Source organism: Pinus tabuliformis, chromosome 4_1, assembly GCF_031772625.1.
Source record: "Pinus tabuliformis cultivar Carrire ecotype Pingquan chromosome 4_1, CPIR1, whole genome shotgun sequence".
NCBI classification, from domain to species: Eukaryota; Viridiplantae; Streptophyta; class Pinopsida; order Pinales; family Pinaceae; genus Pinus; species Pinus tabuliformis.
The window spans coordinates 794,072,903-794,092,804 of NC_142303.1; the positions used below are offsets into that span (position 1 = coordinate 794,072,903).

General features: G+C 35.6%; 1 protein-coding gene across 2 annotated transcripts in view; it reads right to left on the reverse strand.

Moving 5' to 3' along the window:
- Positions 1-8,537, reverse strand: part of LOC149178589 (hexosyltransferase GAUT11-like) — a 34,365-nt gene extending 25,828 nt beyond the window's left edge. The window contains exons 1-2 of one of the 2 annotated variants that reach the window (XM_089420393.1): positions 7,830-8,537; positions 7,179-7,401 (exon numbers count right to left, since the gene is read on the reverse strand). Coding sequence is in view for 1 of the 2 variants with exons in the window: in XM_089420392.1 (XP_089276518.1) it covers positions 7,179-7,337 (159 nt within the window). In the remaining variant the exon portion in view is untranslated. The remainder of the gene's footprint in view (positions 1-7,178; positions 7,402-7,829) is intronic. The other variant, XM_089420392.1, reaches the window with a different exon arrangement.
- Between the last annotated feature and the right edge of the window lie 11,365 nt (positions 8,538-19,902).

The window sequence follows — 19,902 nt, forward strand, 5'->3', positions numbered from 1 at the left end:
CAGGGATTGCATGAGGACTGCGCAGAGGCAGTGCAGGGCCTGCCAGAGGCACCTCATCCAGTGTCCAGATCAACCGGGATTTTTCTTAGTGATTGTAAGGTAATCTCACAAATCTTTCTGCCAGTATTTCTCTCTGTAACTGAATAACCCTTGAGGTATTCAAAGATGTATTTAGAATTTGCTACTGCTTAATAATAGTAAACCCTCAGATCTGTTGCACCGGTTTTCCCACATTGGTTTTTTCCGGGGACATTTGTCCAAAAATAACGGTGTCATTGTGTTGCATTTTCTTTCTTGTTCAATCTCTTGTTTTCACATAATATTTAATTAAGTGAAGGTTGCAGTGTATGTATTTCAATATTTGTCGTAGGAAACTGCAAATAACTTGTTCATGTAAATCTAACAAGCATCAGTTGTTGTAGTAGGAATTCCGGTTTGGTAATTTTCACACATTGCCCTATTGCAAAGCATAGATGTTTATGTTGACCACTTGAGATGATCTAGGAGGGCTAGCACACCATGTTTTGATGATGACACTTGATCCTAGGGTTGCCACATCACCTATGCATGTCGTAGGAGGGTGATGTGAGCCTTCTTGGTGATGACGTCTCGGTGTAGGAGATGTTACTAGGAAATGTACCCATGCATTTCGATGATGTCCCTTGGAGTAAGAAACATTCTTAGACCCACTTTGCCACTTGCTTGACGGAGATGCCCATTTGTGGAGGATGACATAATCTGGAGAGACTCTCCTCCCATGTATGGAGGACATATGACATATTTCTTATGTTTTATCATATTGTTAAGCTATCTTGATGTTGGCTTGTGACTTTCAGGTCTAGTTGAACGCTTCAAACAAACTTTTAGGACTTTTTATTGTAAATTAGTGAAAAATGACTTGGTTGCCCTCATATAAATAGAGAAAAGTCATTTTCACTTATTCATCATCACACACACTCATCTCTTTTCTCTTGATTGAGTGTGCACTTGCATTATTATATTTTTCTCTTGGTCACTATGGATGAATGATGGAACAACTTGTCTTGGGAGGGATATTTTTGCATGGAGACACTATCTTTGGATTGATGAAGTGATTCTTGATTAATGGTGTAAGTTTATTGTCATTTTTCTTCCATTTTGCATGTTATTTTCTAAAATTAGGGTTTCTATTGTGCCATATTAAAAAGTACAAAATATTTCATGAAATCTTGTTTCGATGTGTTACACAAAATTTGTCATTCAAGAGTCTGTCAAAGGAACTTCTGGCATGCATCCTTTGACCTTAAATCTCATACTAAAAGAAGCGTTGGAAGTTTGAAGACAAGTTATGTAGCCTTCCACCCTCTTCATCCAAGTTCCTCTATCATTGACCTTGCGCTCTTTGACTCTATAGCCCCTTTGAATAAACTGCACTAGTCTAGTTGTGGGATCACCTTTTAAATTTCTCTTTATTTGTTTCTTGGTTACTAGGGTTAGGATTCGATTTAAATTTGCATTTAATAGCAATTTTGTTCCTATATTCCACAAGAGAATATACATCCTTCTGCAAAATGCGAATCCACGCAATGACCTCTATAGTGAACCCCGATGCAGTCAAAATCAGATGAGTTAATCTCACTCGCTTGATAATGAGTCCTAGCTTGCCTTGGCCTAAAAATGAGCAGAGTTGGTTCCCCAATGGTTTCTGGTTGATAATTGTCTCAGACAATTACCAAAATCGTATTTCAATTCAACAAAGTAAGAATCTAAATTGACCAAATCAGAGCTAACCTTCTAGCTTGACCGAGTTCATGTCAGTCTTACATGTAAGCTTATCAGTGGGGGCCCCAATGCAACAGCTCAATAAAAAACAAAAAAATATTACAAGGTAAAAAGAACAAATCCACAAAAACCCTGAACCTACCTTCCTATACTCCCCCCACCAAAACCTTTCTTACGTCATTTCACTTCTCAAAACATGCATATGGACTCCCAGGAACTGATGTAAACCCTACTTGGAACCTTGCTATTGAAGTTGATTTAGAGCTGATTTGGTACTGACTTGGAGTTGTTTTCATAGGGTAGTCCATCTATGATTGTTGACTACCCATTTTTTAACAAACTGAAAGGGGTTTTGCAGAATTTTGTGCCCACTAGAGTTAAAGCTAACAGTGTGCATTTCAAACCTAATTCTTGCCTCTTGTATTTTCAGATTTCCTTTTTATTGTTGAAAGACAAAATCTCATGGTTCCAACAGAAAAGAACGAACCCGCATAGAACCACTGCCAGTTTGTGTCCACAAGAAAAGTCACATGCAATTATTGTGGAAAATTATTAAATAGGGGTATACATGGACTCAAATGACACTTACTGCATACTTCAGTGAAGTTACAGGCAACATAAGTATGCTAGGTAATCTAAAACATCAAATGGCAGAATCTAAAACATTAAAAGAAAATAAGAGGAAAAAAAGATTCCCGAAAATTCCTATATAGATCCAAGAATTGGAAGGTTCCTCCAATCAACCCATTTGACCTTTAGCCCATTTCAGATCCCCGCCTCCAAAATAAATGGATTTGGACATCCCACCTAACACAAAGAGATCAAAGGTGGATAACCATTTTTGCACACTCCACAATACCTAGTTCTCAACCCATCATTAACAAGCAATGGAAAAGGCAAGCAAGGAAGGTTGTTTGGCAACTATTGGAAGTTTTTGGTATGATGCAAATATATCATTCAATGTTTGCCTACTCCGCCTATTATTAACCTATGATGAATGCTAGAGTTGTATGTCATATAGAGTTGAAAGACCCTAAATTATCATGAATTGAGGGGTTGGTTTACATGAAGAGGCCAAAGATTTCCATGCATCATTGAAGGAAGTCAGGCAACCTTGGGCACATGTGATGTACCATCATGTCCAATGGATGGACCAAAGGCAACTCACGCACCATCATTAAATCCCTCATTTGTTACCCAGAGGGAACCGTGTTTCTGAAATCGTTGGATGCATGCAATGAGGTGAAGAGTGAAAAATTATTATGTGATCCCTTGGACAGTGTGGTTATGGAGGTTCAAGGGGAGAATATAGTTCAAGCCATTATAAATAATGCAGCTATTTTTTGGCAAGCAAGATGTTTTAGGAAGACAACGCACTTTTTTTTTGGATTCCATGCACTTTCACTTCCTAGACTTCACACTTAAGGATACTGGTAAAATGTACTAGGTGAAGAAGGTTGTGGATCAGGCCAAACTCATTTACAATCACCAATGAATTTTCGATCTTATGAAGAAAAAATATAGAGGGGGAGGAGTTTTTCCAAACATCTATTACTCACTTTCCAACGAATTTTCTTTTGTTGCAATTTCTTGTAAGACAGAAAAAGAATTTGAAGAAAATCTTTTGTGGTGGTAAATCGGGTGCATCACAGTGAAACAACAAGCCAAAGGGGATTGAAATCTCTCACTGATTTATGAGGTTGCTTTTTGGATGAAACAAAATAGGCTATGGAGACCACTGGGCCTCTATTTATTGTCTTATGAATGGTGGACGTAAATGAACCCACAGTGGGTTATATTTATGAGGCCATGGATTGCACCAAAGAGGAAATTAAGAGTCTCAGTGTTATAAGGGCCAAACCAGACCAGTGGCTTCAAACCGGTCTGACCATTTTGAGGCAAAATCCGGTTTGAACCAGTGACTTGAACCATTTTTCTCCGGTTCGGTACGGTAAAGTCACGTAGAATGCAACAAGTGGGACCTGTTTTGATTTTTTTATTTTAATGTTTGTCTTAGTTGGCCACTAACCCAAAATAGGTGCCTAATATTCAAGCGTATGGCCCTACTATTGCTATGCATTTCATGGTAATGTTACTTTTACTTAAATTTTTAACATTACCATGAAATAACTCAGGATGTTTGAGAGTGGTTTTGACCTCATTGGATTTCATATGGAGAAAATTTATTTTTAGATCCCACTCAAAATCTAGCAGACTTAACAGTTTTCCAAAATTTCAGGATTGCAACGCTACATTGGATTTTCTCATGTATGAGGATATGTAACTATTATTTAATCAAGAGCACCAAGCCCTCTATGTACCTTGATATTAGTGGCATTGGTTGTTGAACTCCTCTATCATGAGCCCACTAAAAAAAATACACATCACTCAAACAAAATTTTGACTTGACATGCTATGATTTTTCTATCTTATTTTAATGCTTAGAGGGTGATATTGATGACGAAGATTGCAATATAGGCAATGATTTTGATGATATGTAAGTATTTGTTGTAGCATAATTTTTTTTGGATGCTAGAGGCCATGTGGAGCTTGTTTGCTGATGTATTTTCGGTTTAGAGATGAATTGCACTCAGTGCTATGTTGGTTATGTGCACCCTCACATGCTATATAAATGAAAACTTTTGCTTATTTGTGTATAACTGGTCTGCATTCATATGGATGCACATGAATATATATGTTTTTCTTTAAAATTTGAATATTTGTGTTTTTGGTTGAACGGTTTTTTGGTCTGGTTTTTTTACCGGTTTCCATACAGTTCTAACCGGTTCCCAGTCCAGGGGGGTCTATGGAACTGGTCTGAGGGTCTACTGGTTCAATGACTGGTACGGTTCTGATAACTATGATTAAGACTGCATATAAGAATTTAAAAAATAAGTATCTCCTGTTTTGAAAATTATTGATGAAAAATGGAACAAGCAGCTCCATCGAGCTCTACATACAGCTAGGTATTTGTTAAACCCAAAGTATCATAATTCATACAACTTCTCAACAGCTAACGAGGGCATTGATGAATTATATGATTGCATGGAAATGCATGGTCCCTAATTTTGATGGGCACAATACAATACACTCACAAATTCTCACTTATAAAGAATGTGTTGGTTCTTTTGGTAGAGAGTTGACCAGTAAATGAATCAAGTGTAGGAACTTCAAGGGTAGATCCTCCAGAGGGGAGTTCAACAGAAGCAAAGGACAAACTAGAAGATATTCCTAGGGACGGGAGTTCAACAGCAAAGACCAAACTAGAGGATATTCCTAGGGATCCAATGTAATATCCCCGAGGGATTAACTGGCCCAAGGGATGAAGTAGCCTACCGATCCCCGTAGGCTATAGTCCTCAATAAAAGGAAAAACCCCAAAATACCCAATGTTTGGGGCAAGTTTGGGGCATCTGGGGCAAAAAAGCCCAAAGTTGGGGTTTGATGTGAACCTCACTCAATTAATTAAGGAGAAAAATCCCCTCAAGGAAATCTATAAATACAAGAGGGTTGGATTCATTTGAGGCATCACTTGGATTGCATTATTTTTATTTCTATTTTGTTGAGCCTGAGGGTCTGAGGGTTTAAGACCCCAATTTCTCTCTTGGACTAGTTTCGGTGGAGGTGATCCCACCCTACCTAGTCACTTTTCTTTGTTCTGGCCAGTGGCCACAGGGAATTAACCATCTGAAGAAGCAGCGAAGTTTTGTGAGAAGGTCTGAGGCAAATCAACCTATTTTATCTTTTATTTTTTGTTCTGACACAGAAAGGCGTACATCTGAAGAATAGCGAAGGTCTATGGCAAGCCATCCAAATTTATCTTGGAAGCTGTCCTGATGCATTGTAGCGAGTTTCTTAAGGTAGACGAAACCCTGAGGCCGAATTTGTTCTGAGACAAGATATTCGCATTCCTTCTGAAGCTAGGAGCTGATCTGAAGCAAGCAGAAACTAATTCATGGAGCCAGTTGAAGAGGTCAAATCCTATGTGAGTTCATCATAAGACAGAATTCATGCGAGTCTGCCCTGAAACAGAAACAGAATAGTCTGGCAAGCAAGTTCATTCTGAGACCTAGGCGAATCTGTCTGGGGCCATTTAGTATCAAATCACTAAGGAAAACAGGTTTCTGAGACTAATTCCGTCCAAATTCTCCCCGGACATATAGGCCGAGGTATCACTGAGGCAGGACATCCATATTCAAGCCCTATTCTGATCCATCCTGAGGCCATTCAGAAGTCATATAGCAGACTGAAGTACCCAGGGCAATCTGAAGCGAGTGCGGAAGGGTTTTCCTGAGGCCATTCTGCCCTAACAGACATGAAACTTCTGAGACAAACTGCACTACTGTAGCAGGGATTCGGAGGGATCATCTGAAGCAGACGGAAGATTGAACAGACCCAGATTTTCTGAACTGAGGTGAATGCTGGAACGAATTTCTGAAAGAATTTTAAGGCAGAGGTACTCGCTCTGGACAAAACTCAAAGAGATTCCTCAGATCTTGGAATAGTCTAGAGTAACTCAGATTTTGGAATCATTAAAGGTTGTTTGGAACTATTCTGGAATTATTGAGTTTGGACTGTACTGGTTATTTGGTTTTGCTGGTTGAAAACATTACACAGTATGGTTATTGTGCTATTAAGAAAACAGTACTGCTTACTGAAGGTTTATATCATTTATTGGATAAGCTATCTGCATTATTTTCTTTACAAGAAGAAGGAATTTCATTAAAAACCTCGTTGCTTAAGAAAACCCTAGGGTAAAATTTCCCTAGAATATTACATCCCATCTGTGATGATGATCCTGATGAATCATGAGTCATGACTGAATATTATTCAATAGATTACAGTTTGCTGAGTTTTGGACACTTCAGGCCATTTAGAGTCTCAACGTATATGTACTTTAAACCAATATATCAATTACTTTCTATAGACTTTAATTTTGTAAGTCTCGGAGCTTATAATTTATGCAGCTCAACGTAGGTTTTTCTTTTTACACCCTTACATGCAATATGAATCAGCAAACTCAGCATACGTTAGATTGTTGTGCATATATATAGATTTTTTTTAAATGAAATGTTCAATACTTAATCTACTTCTAATTTTCTGTATTGACTCTAAACCAAAGGGCCCGCTGAGTCCAAGTCCGACTACTTTGCCAACTTTAATCTCAAAGATGCAACTTCTCCCAAAGGGAACGGATTAATCACTGCCTTGAAAACTTGCCTCTTCTGTGAACCAGATAATTCAACAACTATATCCAGACCCCGGTTTAGTGTTTTCACTGAACTGCAAATAAAACTATTTAACAAATATATTCTCCATGAAATAATTGCACAATCTTAATTTGTTTTAAAAAATCACATTTACAGAGGATTATTATAATAAACGAGATGTAGCAAAGTAGTAATATCAGTATTTTACCTGCGGATTTTTGGCATCAGAAGTTGGCTGCCGGTGATGGCTCAAAACTACAATGAAAAAAAGAATCAGCAATCCCCCAAAACCTGCCAGCAATCCACGGGAATATCGCCTCCGCACTGGACGTCGAAAATCTGTGTTTCTCCTCCTCATTGTATGCATGAAGAGGGGTCGATCTAAATATTGAGAAGTTGCCGCTGCCAACTGGGTAGTCACTAGATCAATTCTGGTGGATTCACACCACACCACACAAAATAAGCCCTAAGCCCATAAGTGGAATTTAATTTTTTCTTCACTTACCATCCAATCCCCTAACTTGTGACTCTTACAATCATATATTGTACTTCAAATCCCCCACTGTATATCAAAATATGACAATGGAACAACAAAACGCAAAACCCTCTGGGATTCAACAAATGAATAAGTTTGTAATCGATCGCAAAGCCCAACAACACTATCAAAGTCATTTAGAAATCAAAAAAAATAAATGGATTTGGTGATTTATGAAAGAATTCACAGCAGCATAATCAACGCCGTTAGGGGGCAAAAAATACTGAAAATATTAACCATGTTTTTATATCCTGTGCCCTTTTCTCCATCTTTTTCATTGTGTTTGCGAGAATAGTGAAGAAGGGAGCCGGTATATGAACAAACCTGTGATACCCAGATGGACAATGTCCGCACTTCTACGAAAAATCTATCCCGGTCTCCCTGTGCTGAATCAGATGAAAGTATCCCGGCCAGATGGTGCGCAGAACCAACCAGTCAAGGCCTAAACACCTGATGGGCACCCACATTCTTGCAGTCCTCACAGATCCAGTGTCCCTTGGCATTCCAATCTCACACCCGTGACTCAACTGAATAGAATTTAAAACTACTCAATCTGTCAGCAATTCTAAAGGCATTTATCCATTCAGAGATCACCACCTGGATAACCCTTTTGAAACTTTCTTCACCATTGAATTCAATGTGCCTGAGAACAAAACGCAGATCTAGTCCAGTGTGATTTGGTAGAAACTGATGTGACTTTGATAGCTCGGAGTCATTTCGTGGTGCAACAGGGGCAGGAGTACACCGCCTCTGGGTTGGGTCAAGGAGCAGGACAACAAAAAGACAAAGAACACACAGTGGGATTAAGAAAAACCACGGAGTTGAAGCCTCAGAGTTATATGCTTTTATTTTTGGGATGGCTGCAAACTAGCATCTTTCCCGACTAGCTTTACTTGCATCGGGAATGTTGCCTATGTGGCAGGACGTGTACAAAGATAATGAAGTATTCAAATTTTTTCAGTGCAAACCTGGAATCCAAATGTACAACTGAAATGGGAAAGGTGGCTGAAATTTGATGGGGTCAGATTGCTTCTGGTCGGTTCACAGTTTTAATGGTGCGCGTTAAACGAGGAAAAATTTATTATTTCTTACGAAATTCCAAATTTATTGAGTGATAGTGTCGTCAATTTATTGTTTCGACTTTATCTTTTAAGATCCTACCTTTCAGCCGGACGCCAATTGTTATAAATGATGATGTGTAATGGTGATGTCATCCTAAGTTTATATATTATAAATTAAATATTTATATAATTAAAAAATAATTTGTATTAGTAAAAATCGTTGAAATTAAAATCTCTATTTTATATAGAGAAAAGAAAAAAGAAATGGGGAAAAATAAAAATTTAGTTTTAACTTAAAGAAAATGAGAAAAATAAAAATTTAGTTTTATAAATTAAAAATTAACTATGTAAAATTGAAAATACTTGAGGAAAGATAGAGAATTTGTATGAATGTGAAGAGTTATAGTATTGTAGGAGTATATATTTATATTTATTAATTTATGTTAACCTTGTATTTATTGAGTGTCTAAAGGAGTCAAATCTTGTAAATCTCTTTCAAAGTGTAAAATTTGAAAAAAAAAATTAGATTTCAAAAGATTTGATTTCTTGGATTTTATAGATTTAGTGTTAATACAGATCATTAACATATATATTATGTGTCAATTTCCCATGGTGTTACATTTCTTTCATTTTAATCAATACATTAATGAAATATTTTACCCATTAAGAAATATATTTTTATTTGTTTTATATGACATAAATATACTTTACATTGAAATATTTTATTCAATATGACATTTGAAATATATTATTTATGTTTCGTATTATTCACATTAAAATGTTTTTTTAGCTATTAATATATTTTTAAGTACAAGTATAAACTACATGTTAAAGTTTTTTTCTTCTTTATATACATATATATATGTGTGTATGATGTTGAAATGTTTTATTCAATGTGAATATTTTTTTCCCGAAGGTGGCAAAACCTATCAAACTCAGGTGTCAAACCAACAGTGAGGACAGCCATCTCTGGCTGCTATCCGCGAATGTCGGTTTGACTCATCACTGTTATCAAGGAAAACCACGCCACCTGTAATAACCCGCTGGTGGTCGAATATTGAAATATAAGTCAAATTGATTTCTTTTTGCTATTAATATTTTTTAAATCCCACATATCAACTTCATTTTAAGAATTTCCTTCACAATGGAAAATGAAAATATTTAAAAGTTTTTAATTTCAATAACTTTATCTTTCTCTATATAAAATTGACATAAAGTTATGTTACTTGTATATTACTTCATATGATTTTTTTTGGGGAATTAAGGTTTTATATTAATCAAAAATGAGATTTACATGGATTTAAAAGTGAACATGGAGGATACAGCCTCTCCTTTACATGTTGCAACTGACAACCAGAACAACAGTCCCCATGCCCATCAAAAAATTAAAAACTCCCATAACCCAAATTACAATAAAGTCAATGCTAGCCCTGAGGGTTAGCTCAATCGGTTGAGTTCTCGTTGCTAAAGCATCTCCCTAATGGGAGGTCACGAGGTCAATTCTCATCAATGTCCTTAGCGTTAGGATCTACTAATAAGCTGACAGGATGTGATTGCTTTGGCTAGATATGCCTGGAGATTTCCTCTAAAAAATATAAATAAATACAATAAGGGCAATGTCAAAGTTGGTTTGTCTCATTACCCAATAGTCACATACACAATTCACAACCAAATTACCTAGAAACAAATGCCCCAACGGCTTTAAAACAACAAAGGTTCTACCCAAAATTTAATGATAAAACCATAAAAAATTGCCACGACCATTACACAAATAACCATACTAAGATTGATACACCACGACTGACCATTGTCCATACGACAAAGAGACCAAAACAGATGACAAGTGCCTTGCTTAACGGGACAAGAACCACCACAAATACCAACATACGATAAGGAGACCAAAAGAAATGACAAGCGCCCTACATAACGAGCCAAGAACCACCACGAAAACCATCATACTACATCGCTAACCCATTGAGCTCACTGGTCATTATTCAAGGAAGAAATATTTTCTAGAGCCCTCGCACTAGAACTAGGAGGATCCTTCAGGTCCCCCCATCTGATTTGTAGGCAATATGGCTTTCCACATGCGCCAAGCGGAACTCAATTTTCTCCAAGCAAAATCATTGATTTCTAAGCATCCTCTTGATGTCTTCTAGAGATGAAAAACATTGTACTTCTCCACTTGTTTATCCTTCAAGACCAGGCCTAACAAGGTCTTCATTTGCCAATGAAGAGCCACAAAGTTTAAGTATTGCTTCTTCCTACCCCTGGTATGCCCAGGGTCAGGAACCCAAGCCAACATATCCTCCATGAGCTGAGAATCTGAGAGAGATTATCTTTCAATACCGCCTTGGGTCTTAAGCTTGTTAATTTCCCTCTGAGTGTTTGGCAAAACAACATTGAAATATGTGGTAGTCGAGTCATGAGCAAAGAGTCTAGCACCTCATTTCCCTTGTTGTGCTTTACCACACCCCCCCCCCTGCCCCGCCTACACCTCATTCTTTGTCTCGACAACATAGTTAAGACTCAGGGGGCACACTTACTTTCGTTGCTATGAATACCTCAACTTGCAAAAAAAACAACATTGAAATAGGTGGCAGTCGAGTCATGAGCAAAGAGTTTAGCTCCTTGTTGCCCTTGTTGTGCTTTACCACCCCTCCCAACTACACCACATTATTTGTCTCTGCAGCATAGTTGAGACCTAGGGGACTATGAATACCTCAACCTGCAAAAAAAACAGGAGAATGGACAAGACCCACCACCTACACTATCGGGAACTAATAGACAAGATCATCACAAAATCTCCATATTGCCCCGAACTCTACAGACAACCCGACAATTGAGACAGAGGGTAGAGCTTCCTCAACCAGGACCCTTTCACTATTGACCATTGAACAAGAGAGAAATAATGAAAAGACTAGAAGAACTCGAAACCCATAAGTGTGTGGTCACACACCATGCTTTACCAACCAAAGCATATCCTGCTAGGGAACAAACCTAACCCATAAAACCCCCATAATTCACTTCGAACTAGACTCACATTCCCCAATTTAAGTGGCCCATAACAATACCTAATAACAAATTGATAAAACACCCCAAACTAATGCCATGGACTAAAATTGAAAGTTTATATGAATTTTAAATGACACTAAAATAAAAAATTTTGGATTGTCATATCAATATTATTAGTCCCTACCTCCCATGGACTATAGCACTCGCCTCAAGTCAATGTGTGTTGACTTTCCCATTATTTTGCCAAGTTTTTTGCAATTTTAACCAAAGTTTCAAGAAAATGCTCAATATTCCTATTTTCCCATAAATTCAAAAATAATTTATATCTTTATGTAAATCTTATTTCTTATTTTCTATTGGTTGAGCAAGCTCTGATGAGACATAATTCCCTTGGTGGAAGGCGTTTTATTTTCGTTATTTGTCAGTCACTGACAATTAATTTTAAAATAATAATAATAAATCTAATTTTGTGAGTGGTCATTCTGTTAGTGAATGCTCTCACACTAACATTGTTACTCTATTGCTCTACCCAATGATGTCATAACTGACACAATTACAGGTCCCTTATGTAGGTGTGGGGAGTAGGTGCTAAACAAATATCTATAAAGTTGATACATTGTGTGGAGTGTGGTGGAAGAAACGAGGGGGTGAGGGGGGGCTGAACAAATCTTCCTCTGCACCTCCACACTCTGCACAATGTATCAACTGGAAAGGTAGTTGGCCATAATAATTGTGAATTAAATCGTTGTTAGTGTAATGGCGAAAATGTATATCGATATCATGATCTCTTCGCAAGAACACCACTTGGCTAGGTTTGATCTCCATGGGTTAAAAGTAATTTTCCAACTCTGGTTCAAAGTGACCAGGATTAGATTGTGCAAAGTTTTGTTGTTATTGTTAGAGTTCAAGTAAGGTATGTATTTTCCAATACTAAACAAGTTGAGTAACAGTAAACTTTCTTTGATCATTGAACTGAATGCTCTTGAATCCTGGTCCGAATACTTTTTACAGAAGGTCATCCTCAAGACTACAGTTGTCACAAGCGATGATGCAAGTTGCTTGATGTTGACAGGACGAGAGTCCTTGTGGGCATCTGAATTAACAATAGAGCGAATCATAGCGGAGACTTCATCTTCTCTAATAAAACGAGAGTAATCTAAGCGCCTGGAGTTGAGCATCTCCATAGCGCAAAGCTTACGCATTTGCTGCGAGTAAACCCTATACAAAGAAAAGATGATGTCTGTAAAATTAAAATACAAATGTTTAGAAGTGGTCGACCAACATTTTGCATGCAAAAAGCTCATTTTGGGTCTTGAGAAACTCCCTAGCCATTTTTGGACGAGAGACAACTAGGATGAGGGTGGAGTCGAAGCAGAGGGACATGAGAGGTTTGTATTTCATAAAGAGAGCAACCAACATTCGATGGGGAAAATTTCCTAGCAAGTGAAGGTTATAGATAGTGGGCAACGAAAAAGGCCCTTAGCTCCAAAGGAAATTAATTATGTCTCTATCCAATGGTTCATATTCTTGTTATTTAGTCATTATCCTTACTCCAATTTGTGTGGAATGGGCCCTGAATATAGAGGTTGTTGGTTGAAACTCACCCCACCCTGCAGTGACCTATGAGCCAACCATTGAGATTTTAGATCGTAGATATTCCATAATAATCCACATTCCTTTAAGAAATTACTCAAAATCTCCACAAATCCATGCGGTCGAGGAAAATGTTCGTTTGTTGCTCCTCCTGTTCATGTTGCTAGCAAATACTACCAAGAAGTTCCAACGCCCAAATTTCCTCAATCAATGGAATTCTCTCCTAATTCAGTCTCAGGAACCCTTCATAATTGTTGTTTGATACCTAAAACCACTACAAGGAAAATACCTTATAACAGAGGTTTTTAGTGTGATAAAATTTGCAAAACATGTCAAAAAAACCTCTCCTACAACATCTACTTGCAGTATCGAATGCTTTTTTGGAGTTGATAACGAAACTTCATCACAACTAAAAAAATATCGGTGCCTGAAGGTTTTAGCAAATGTTTTTTTAACAATGCGCTTAATGGAAAATAACACATGTTTGCTCGAAATATTAAAGCATCAATAATGTAAATTCGAATCAAAGCACCGAGACTGGAACCAGAGGTTTGGAGCACTGATACATTATCATTAACAAAGCATTGGTGCTTTAAAAATAAAAAATGCACCAACTCGGACAATCTATGATACCATGCATTGGGGCGTTGAATGCTAACAACACCGGTGCCTGAAAAGTATACCAACCCAGTGTGTATGTCTTCAACAAACATCCAGGGTCGTACTTTTTACAAACAACACATGGGAAGAAAAAAAAGCTTGGAGTCTAGTGTTGTTAATTTGAATAACGCATTGGGTCACATACAATATTTTGGAGCATCGGGACGTTTGATGAAGACATACGCACCGGGGCGGTAGACTTTTCAGCATCGATGTTCTTTACATTCACTTGGACGTACAATCTATGATACCATGCACTGGGCGTTAAATGCAAACAACAACGGTGCTTGACAAGTATAACACACTGGGTGACACAAAAAACTTTTCGTCCAGTGCTTTTACGTCATATAACACACTAGTATTTTGTATGAGATACCATTTCTTTATTATTATAAATATAATCGCTGAAAAAACTCGTATTCGGAGTAGTGCGCATTAATATACAATGTCCCAGTATCCATTTTCTCTTTGTTAGAAACATCGACCTGTGATAGCGTTATTATTGTAATTTTTTTAATTTATTATTCATCGAAAAATTGGCATCTATTCTATAACAGTATTTGTATAAATTAAATTTTGGTTAGTGCATTTGTATATGATGTTTGGATTAATTTTTTATATCATCAAATTTCGCATCTCTTCATTATATTTTTTAAACATCCATATATTTAATCAATGATGTAACATTTCACAGCAACATTGGACAACAAAATAAAATAAATTAAAATGTATTTTATTATATATGAATAAGAATTGCTTTCTCATACTAAATGGGATAGTTATTGTTAACTCCTTGTCTTTCAATTGAGACACTATGTTCATTATATTAAACAAAATGCTTGATTTTCACAAACAATTATTTTAAAAAATACAACAACTTGCATTAATATCCAAATAGATCATCATTCTTCGTTGGAATTGTTGTCAGTGCTCGAGTTACTTCCATGACTTGGATTATTTAAACAAGTGTTTGTTGATTACATTGATTATTTTCATCTTCTTCAACTTCCATATGCAAACATAAAAATAGTGTAATGAGTGTATCTACATTGGTGAGAAATTGAATAACAATGTACCATAACAAGAAGTGAGTCATGATTTGTACACATGGTTTTAAAACCAAGTCTCATGCTTTGTTGCAATAACTCTTATGTTGGCGTAGTTTCATACTTTGTTTCCTGCAAATTTTATACCCCATAATAAATCATAGATGTAATGTAAAGGATTTTTTTGTTATATTAATTATAAAATCAGAGAACTAAAATAGCATAGATACTTACAAATTTCACAATTAATTTTTTATATGCCAACATATACTCACAACCCATATTTAACCCAATATCAATCAATTCTTATGATGGCTCTTCTTTGTATGTTAGCGCCTATTTGAAGACATTCAAGGATGGTTGTTGTAAAACGACTTAAAATATACAAAAATGAAATCCTAAGTTGTCATAAGGAAATATTAACAATTTCTCCCAACTCTTATATCAACCTTTTACTTCCTTGTCGTCTTGTTTTATTTGTTGAATAGGCTCCATTTTGTTTTGTTTTCTATAAGAAAATACTTGAAAAATAATATTTAATGCTAAATTATTTGTTTATATGTACCTAATAGAAAAATTCAATGATTACATACATTTGAAGCACGTGTTATTAAGGTGGCTCCTCCTGTGATGCAATTATGTCCATTTCTTTGACTATCTCCTTGTACTTTTTTAAACATTCTTATTGGCATGCTTCTCATTTCAGCGCATTGATCATTTGGGATTTTCATAATTTTCCTAAAACGGTAATAAACTATTTTTATTTGATATATGAAAACTAAATATAACAAAATTGCTATTAATAAATGAATGTTTTGTAGTAATATATATATAGAAAAACATTTTAATTAGGAATATTCCCTTTTGAATGATTCTTTTTATTATTGTATGTTTTTGTTATTACAAGTTTGACAGGTTTCATTAACCATTGCTCTAGAACGCTTCCTGTAGTTTAGATATAACTTGGTTCTTGGAATCATTGGATTGATTTTGTATTGTAAGTTGAAAGTAAGTCTACATGTTTGTTCCACTATATCCTTCATAGTTTTGTAAAAGTTTTTCCCCCTTTCGTTAACCTCCAACGCCACTCAAGATGAGTTAAGGACCAATTCATCATCATTTACATGTTCTATAACATTTTTTTTCTTTGAACAACATTATTTTCCTTCTTTGTTGCTCCCTGTAGAACATTAAACATATGTGAATTAAAAGAATGTTTGAAACATATTATCTAATATTATTAAATATATTATTAATGAAAAAAAAAACTGATATTGAATAATATTTTTTCATTCACCTAATTCATCATTCTGCAATTTTTTTATTAGACTTTTACGCTCTTCTGTACTTAGATTAGAAATAATCTTATCGAGCTTCCTCATTTTGTGGTTCTGCATGACACACACTAACCATTACATATTAGTTAAACTTATATATAGTTCAAACATATTAATTTTTTAAAGAATTTACAAAGAACTTGTCTTTTCTGCTTTTTTGGACGTGTTATTATTGTGTTGATCAATATTTTTGTTACTTGACAACTTATTAGATATGTTTTTACCAATATACAACATGTATCATTCAATACAAAAGCCATTAAATATATTTTACAAATAAATCACATAATTTTCAGCTAAAAAGATATATGGTAAAATGGTGTGGTTATGTGCATAAACACCCTGGTGCGTTGAATATCGTTAACACACCGGGACATTTAATTGTTTAGCACTGACATCGAAAATTGTTGTTTTTTAAATAACTTTAAATTATGACAGCACAATATGTAACTACAAAAGCACCACCATCATAGTGAAAAATGAAAACATAAAAAATTAAATACAAGGTTTTTGGACTTAACGGTGCTATTTGGAAGAGGCACATTAGTGTGTTATATTACACAAGGCGCGCCGATAAACATACGTTGTTTCAAAAAAATGGACAGGGACGACAAGGTTCAGTGTGATATGTAACGATAAAAGCATCGTCATCATAGTAAAAAAATAAATACAAGTTTTTTTAGACTTAACGATGCTATTTGGCAAAGGCGCACCAACATGTTATTTTACACATGGAACACCGATAAACAAACACCATTTTTTAAAAGAACAGACAAGGCCAACATGGTTTGGATCAAATTCAATAAGTGGTCCCCCTACTTTACATGTCAAACACCCTATATATAGTGAGTACACAAACCCATTAAATCTAAAATGCCCAAAATGAAAAGCCCTAATTGTGAAGTGGTAGAGGGAGATAAACTCTAAGGTGAAATTTTGTTGTCACATAAGCAAGAAGAAGCAAGGGTTTATGACAAGTATTGAATTTTTGTTGTTGTTGTTGTTGTTGTTTTTTTTAAATTAAATCTAACTAGAAACATAGATCATAAATATTTTTATTAGTAAAATCAATTGTAAAATTTTTATTATGCAGGAATTTTCATTTTTCTCCTGAATTTTGAATAAATCTAACAAATTTTGTAAAAAAAAAAGTTAACAGTAAAATCAATAGTAAAATTTAAAATTTTTACTATGCAATTTTTGAGTGAATCACCATACCTTTCGAATCCTGATCTTTTCTATAGTTCCTAAGGATTTTTCTACTCCACAATGCTCCCAGTATGTCTCTCTTGCAAATCTCTTTATAATTAAATCTAACAGAAATTGTAAAAAAAAATATTAGTAAAATCAACAATGAAATTTAATTTCTTTACTACGTAGGGTTATGAGTGAATCACCATACCTTTCAACTTCTGATCTTTTGAATAGTTTTGTTGTTTCAAAGTATTTTGCTGCTCCACAGTGCTCCCAATATGTTTCTCTTGCAAGTCTCTCCCTTGAAATTTTGGGAGAAATAATGAAATAGTGAATAATTTCTTACTATTTAAAATATTTTATGAAATTAGATTTTGAAAAAACAATTGTTGCTCATTTTACAATTTGAAAAAAACAAATTCGCGTTTTTTTGCGATACATAGTAAACAACATTGGTACATTTACAAGTAACGCGTACTAATTATGCTAAGTTATTGGTGTGCAAAATTTGTTAAATGCATCGTTATGGTAGATTTTTTTTTTTCAAATCCTAGAAACAAGTGTGGTTATTATTTTAATACATTAGTGTGATCGTTATTTAAATGCATCAATGTGGTTTTTTTTACAAAAACACTCACATGATAGAATTCCCTTTTTATTTTCGAAATCCTCAAAACAAGTGTGGTTATTATTTTAACGTATCAATGCGTTAATTATTTAAATGCACCGGTGCTGTTAATTTTATAAGAGCACCAATATGATAAAATTCCTATTTTCTATTATCATTTATTATTTTAACAGATCGATGGTTTTACAAAAGCACCGATATGACAGAATTTCTTTTTTATTTTTGAAATATGGGAAACAAGTGCAATTATTATTTATGTTGAAAATGCAACAAGATGATGGAGCTTAGTGAAAAGAAGTCGCCTTCACTAAGTGGGCCCGCAGGCTATTTTTGGCGCAAAGTCTATTTTTAGACATATGGATCATGGTCTATGAGTTGCAGGATGCTATTTATGGATGATTGGTCATGTTGGTAAAAATAGATGGACCTCTATTTTTAGACATATGGGCGGAGTTTATTTTTAGACTGCCAGTCTAAAAATAGAACAGTCGAATATTATTAGCTCTTAATAATATTTGGACTATAAACATTATCTTATCCTCTTGCAGCACTTCAGTTCGAGCTACAGATGTGGTACATGCAACTGCTAGAAGGAAATACGCTTTTCCTATGGGTTAGTTGAGCTATTGCATGATGGACTTCAGTTAGAACTCAAGTGATTGAGTTTGGTGGAGTTGATTGGAGTTGTGTTCAGTTTGACTTAGTTGAACTAGTTTTATTTAGTCTAACTGCCAAATAAACTAGTGATGAGTGATGTGAATTACTTATTAATTAATTCACTAATTATTAACTCATAAATCAACTAAAGAATACATCAGTTAACTCAGTGCATGGACAGTTCAGTGGAGACAAGTGTTAGAGGTGGGTGAAAGGGTGAGACTACTATCAGTTGTGACTATAGCTATGCATGAGATTTGCACAATCATTGATTGAGATTGCCAATGAGGATTGCTCAGTACAAGCCAAGGGAATTCAAACTTGGATCTGATCTATTCTCGTTTTGGATTGCGCAGCAGAGGCAGGCAAACAATGGAGGAGATTTGAACCCGTGACTTGTTCAGATCTGAGCTAGTTTGTGTGTAGCAGGTGGAGATAGTACTGAGTACTTGTGAGGAGTATTGTACTATGTATTGTTACATGTTCTCTATCATTATAATATACAGATAGTTCGGGGTTTTCAGCTGTATGCTTTCCCCATTACATACTATGTTGATATGTGTGATTGATGTTTCAATGTGCGCATGCGATCGTTTTTAATTTCGCAAAATTGATGATCAATGGTAGAGGAGGTTATGTATTATGCATGCATTCCGTAAATAGTGTATAATCAGGATAATCTTTGTGAATAAGTTTTATATTATTCAAAATGTCTACATGGTATCAGAGCGAAATTGATCATCAGATCTATTATTCAGAAAGTGATTACATTTTATTTCTTCAAGCAGAGTCTGTAATCAGGCCAGGTAGCCTCTGGATTCATCCTTCTTTTGGAAGGTGAGATATCCAGTAAATGCCCATACAGTCAATCTCTGTACGAGAAATACTTTGTTCTCACGAATTTTAGATCAAAAGCGGTTGAGTTTTGAGCTGGTGGAATTCGAATTTGCAGCAGTGTTTTCTTAGTGTCGAAGTTGAAATGTCTTTCAACGGATTGCGATTGGAGTATGCTCTTGAAGGCAACTCGAATTATATTGCATGGAAAGACAGGATGGAGGCGGTGTTAGATGACAATGGGTTGAAGGAGTTCATAGAGGCTGAGGTCCCAAAGTCTACTGATGCTGCTCACATTGAGGCTTGGCAAAAGAAGACAGCAAAGTGTCGAAGGATTCTGTTGGAGGGCGTGAAGGATCACATTGTATCCAG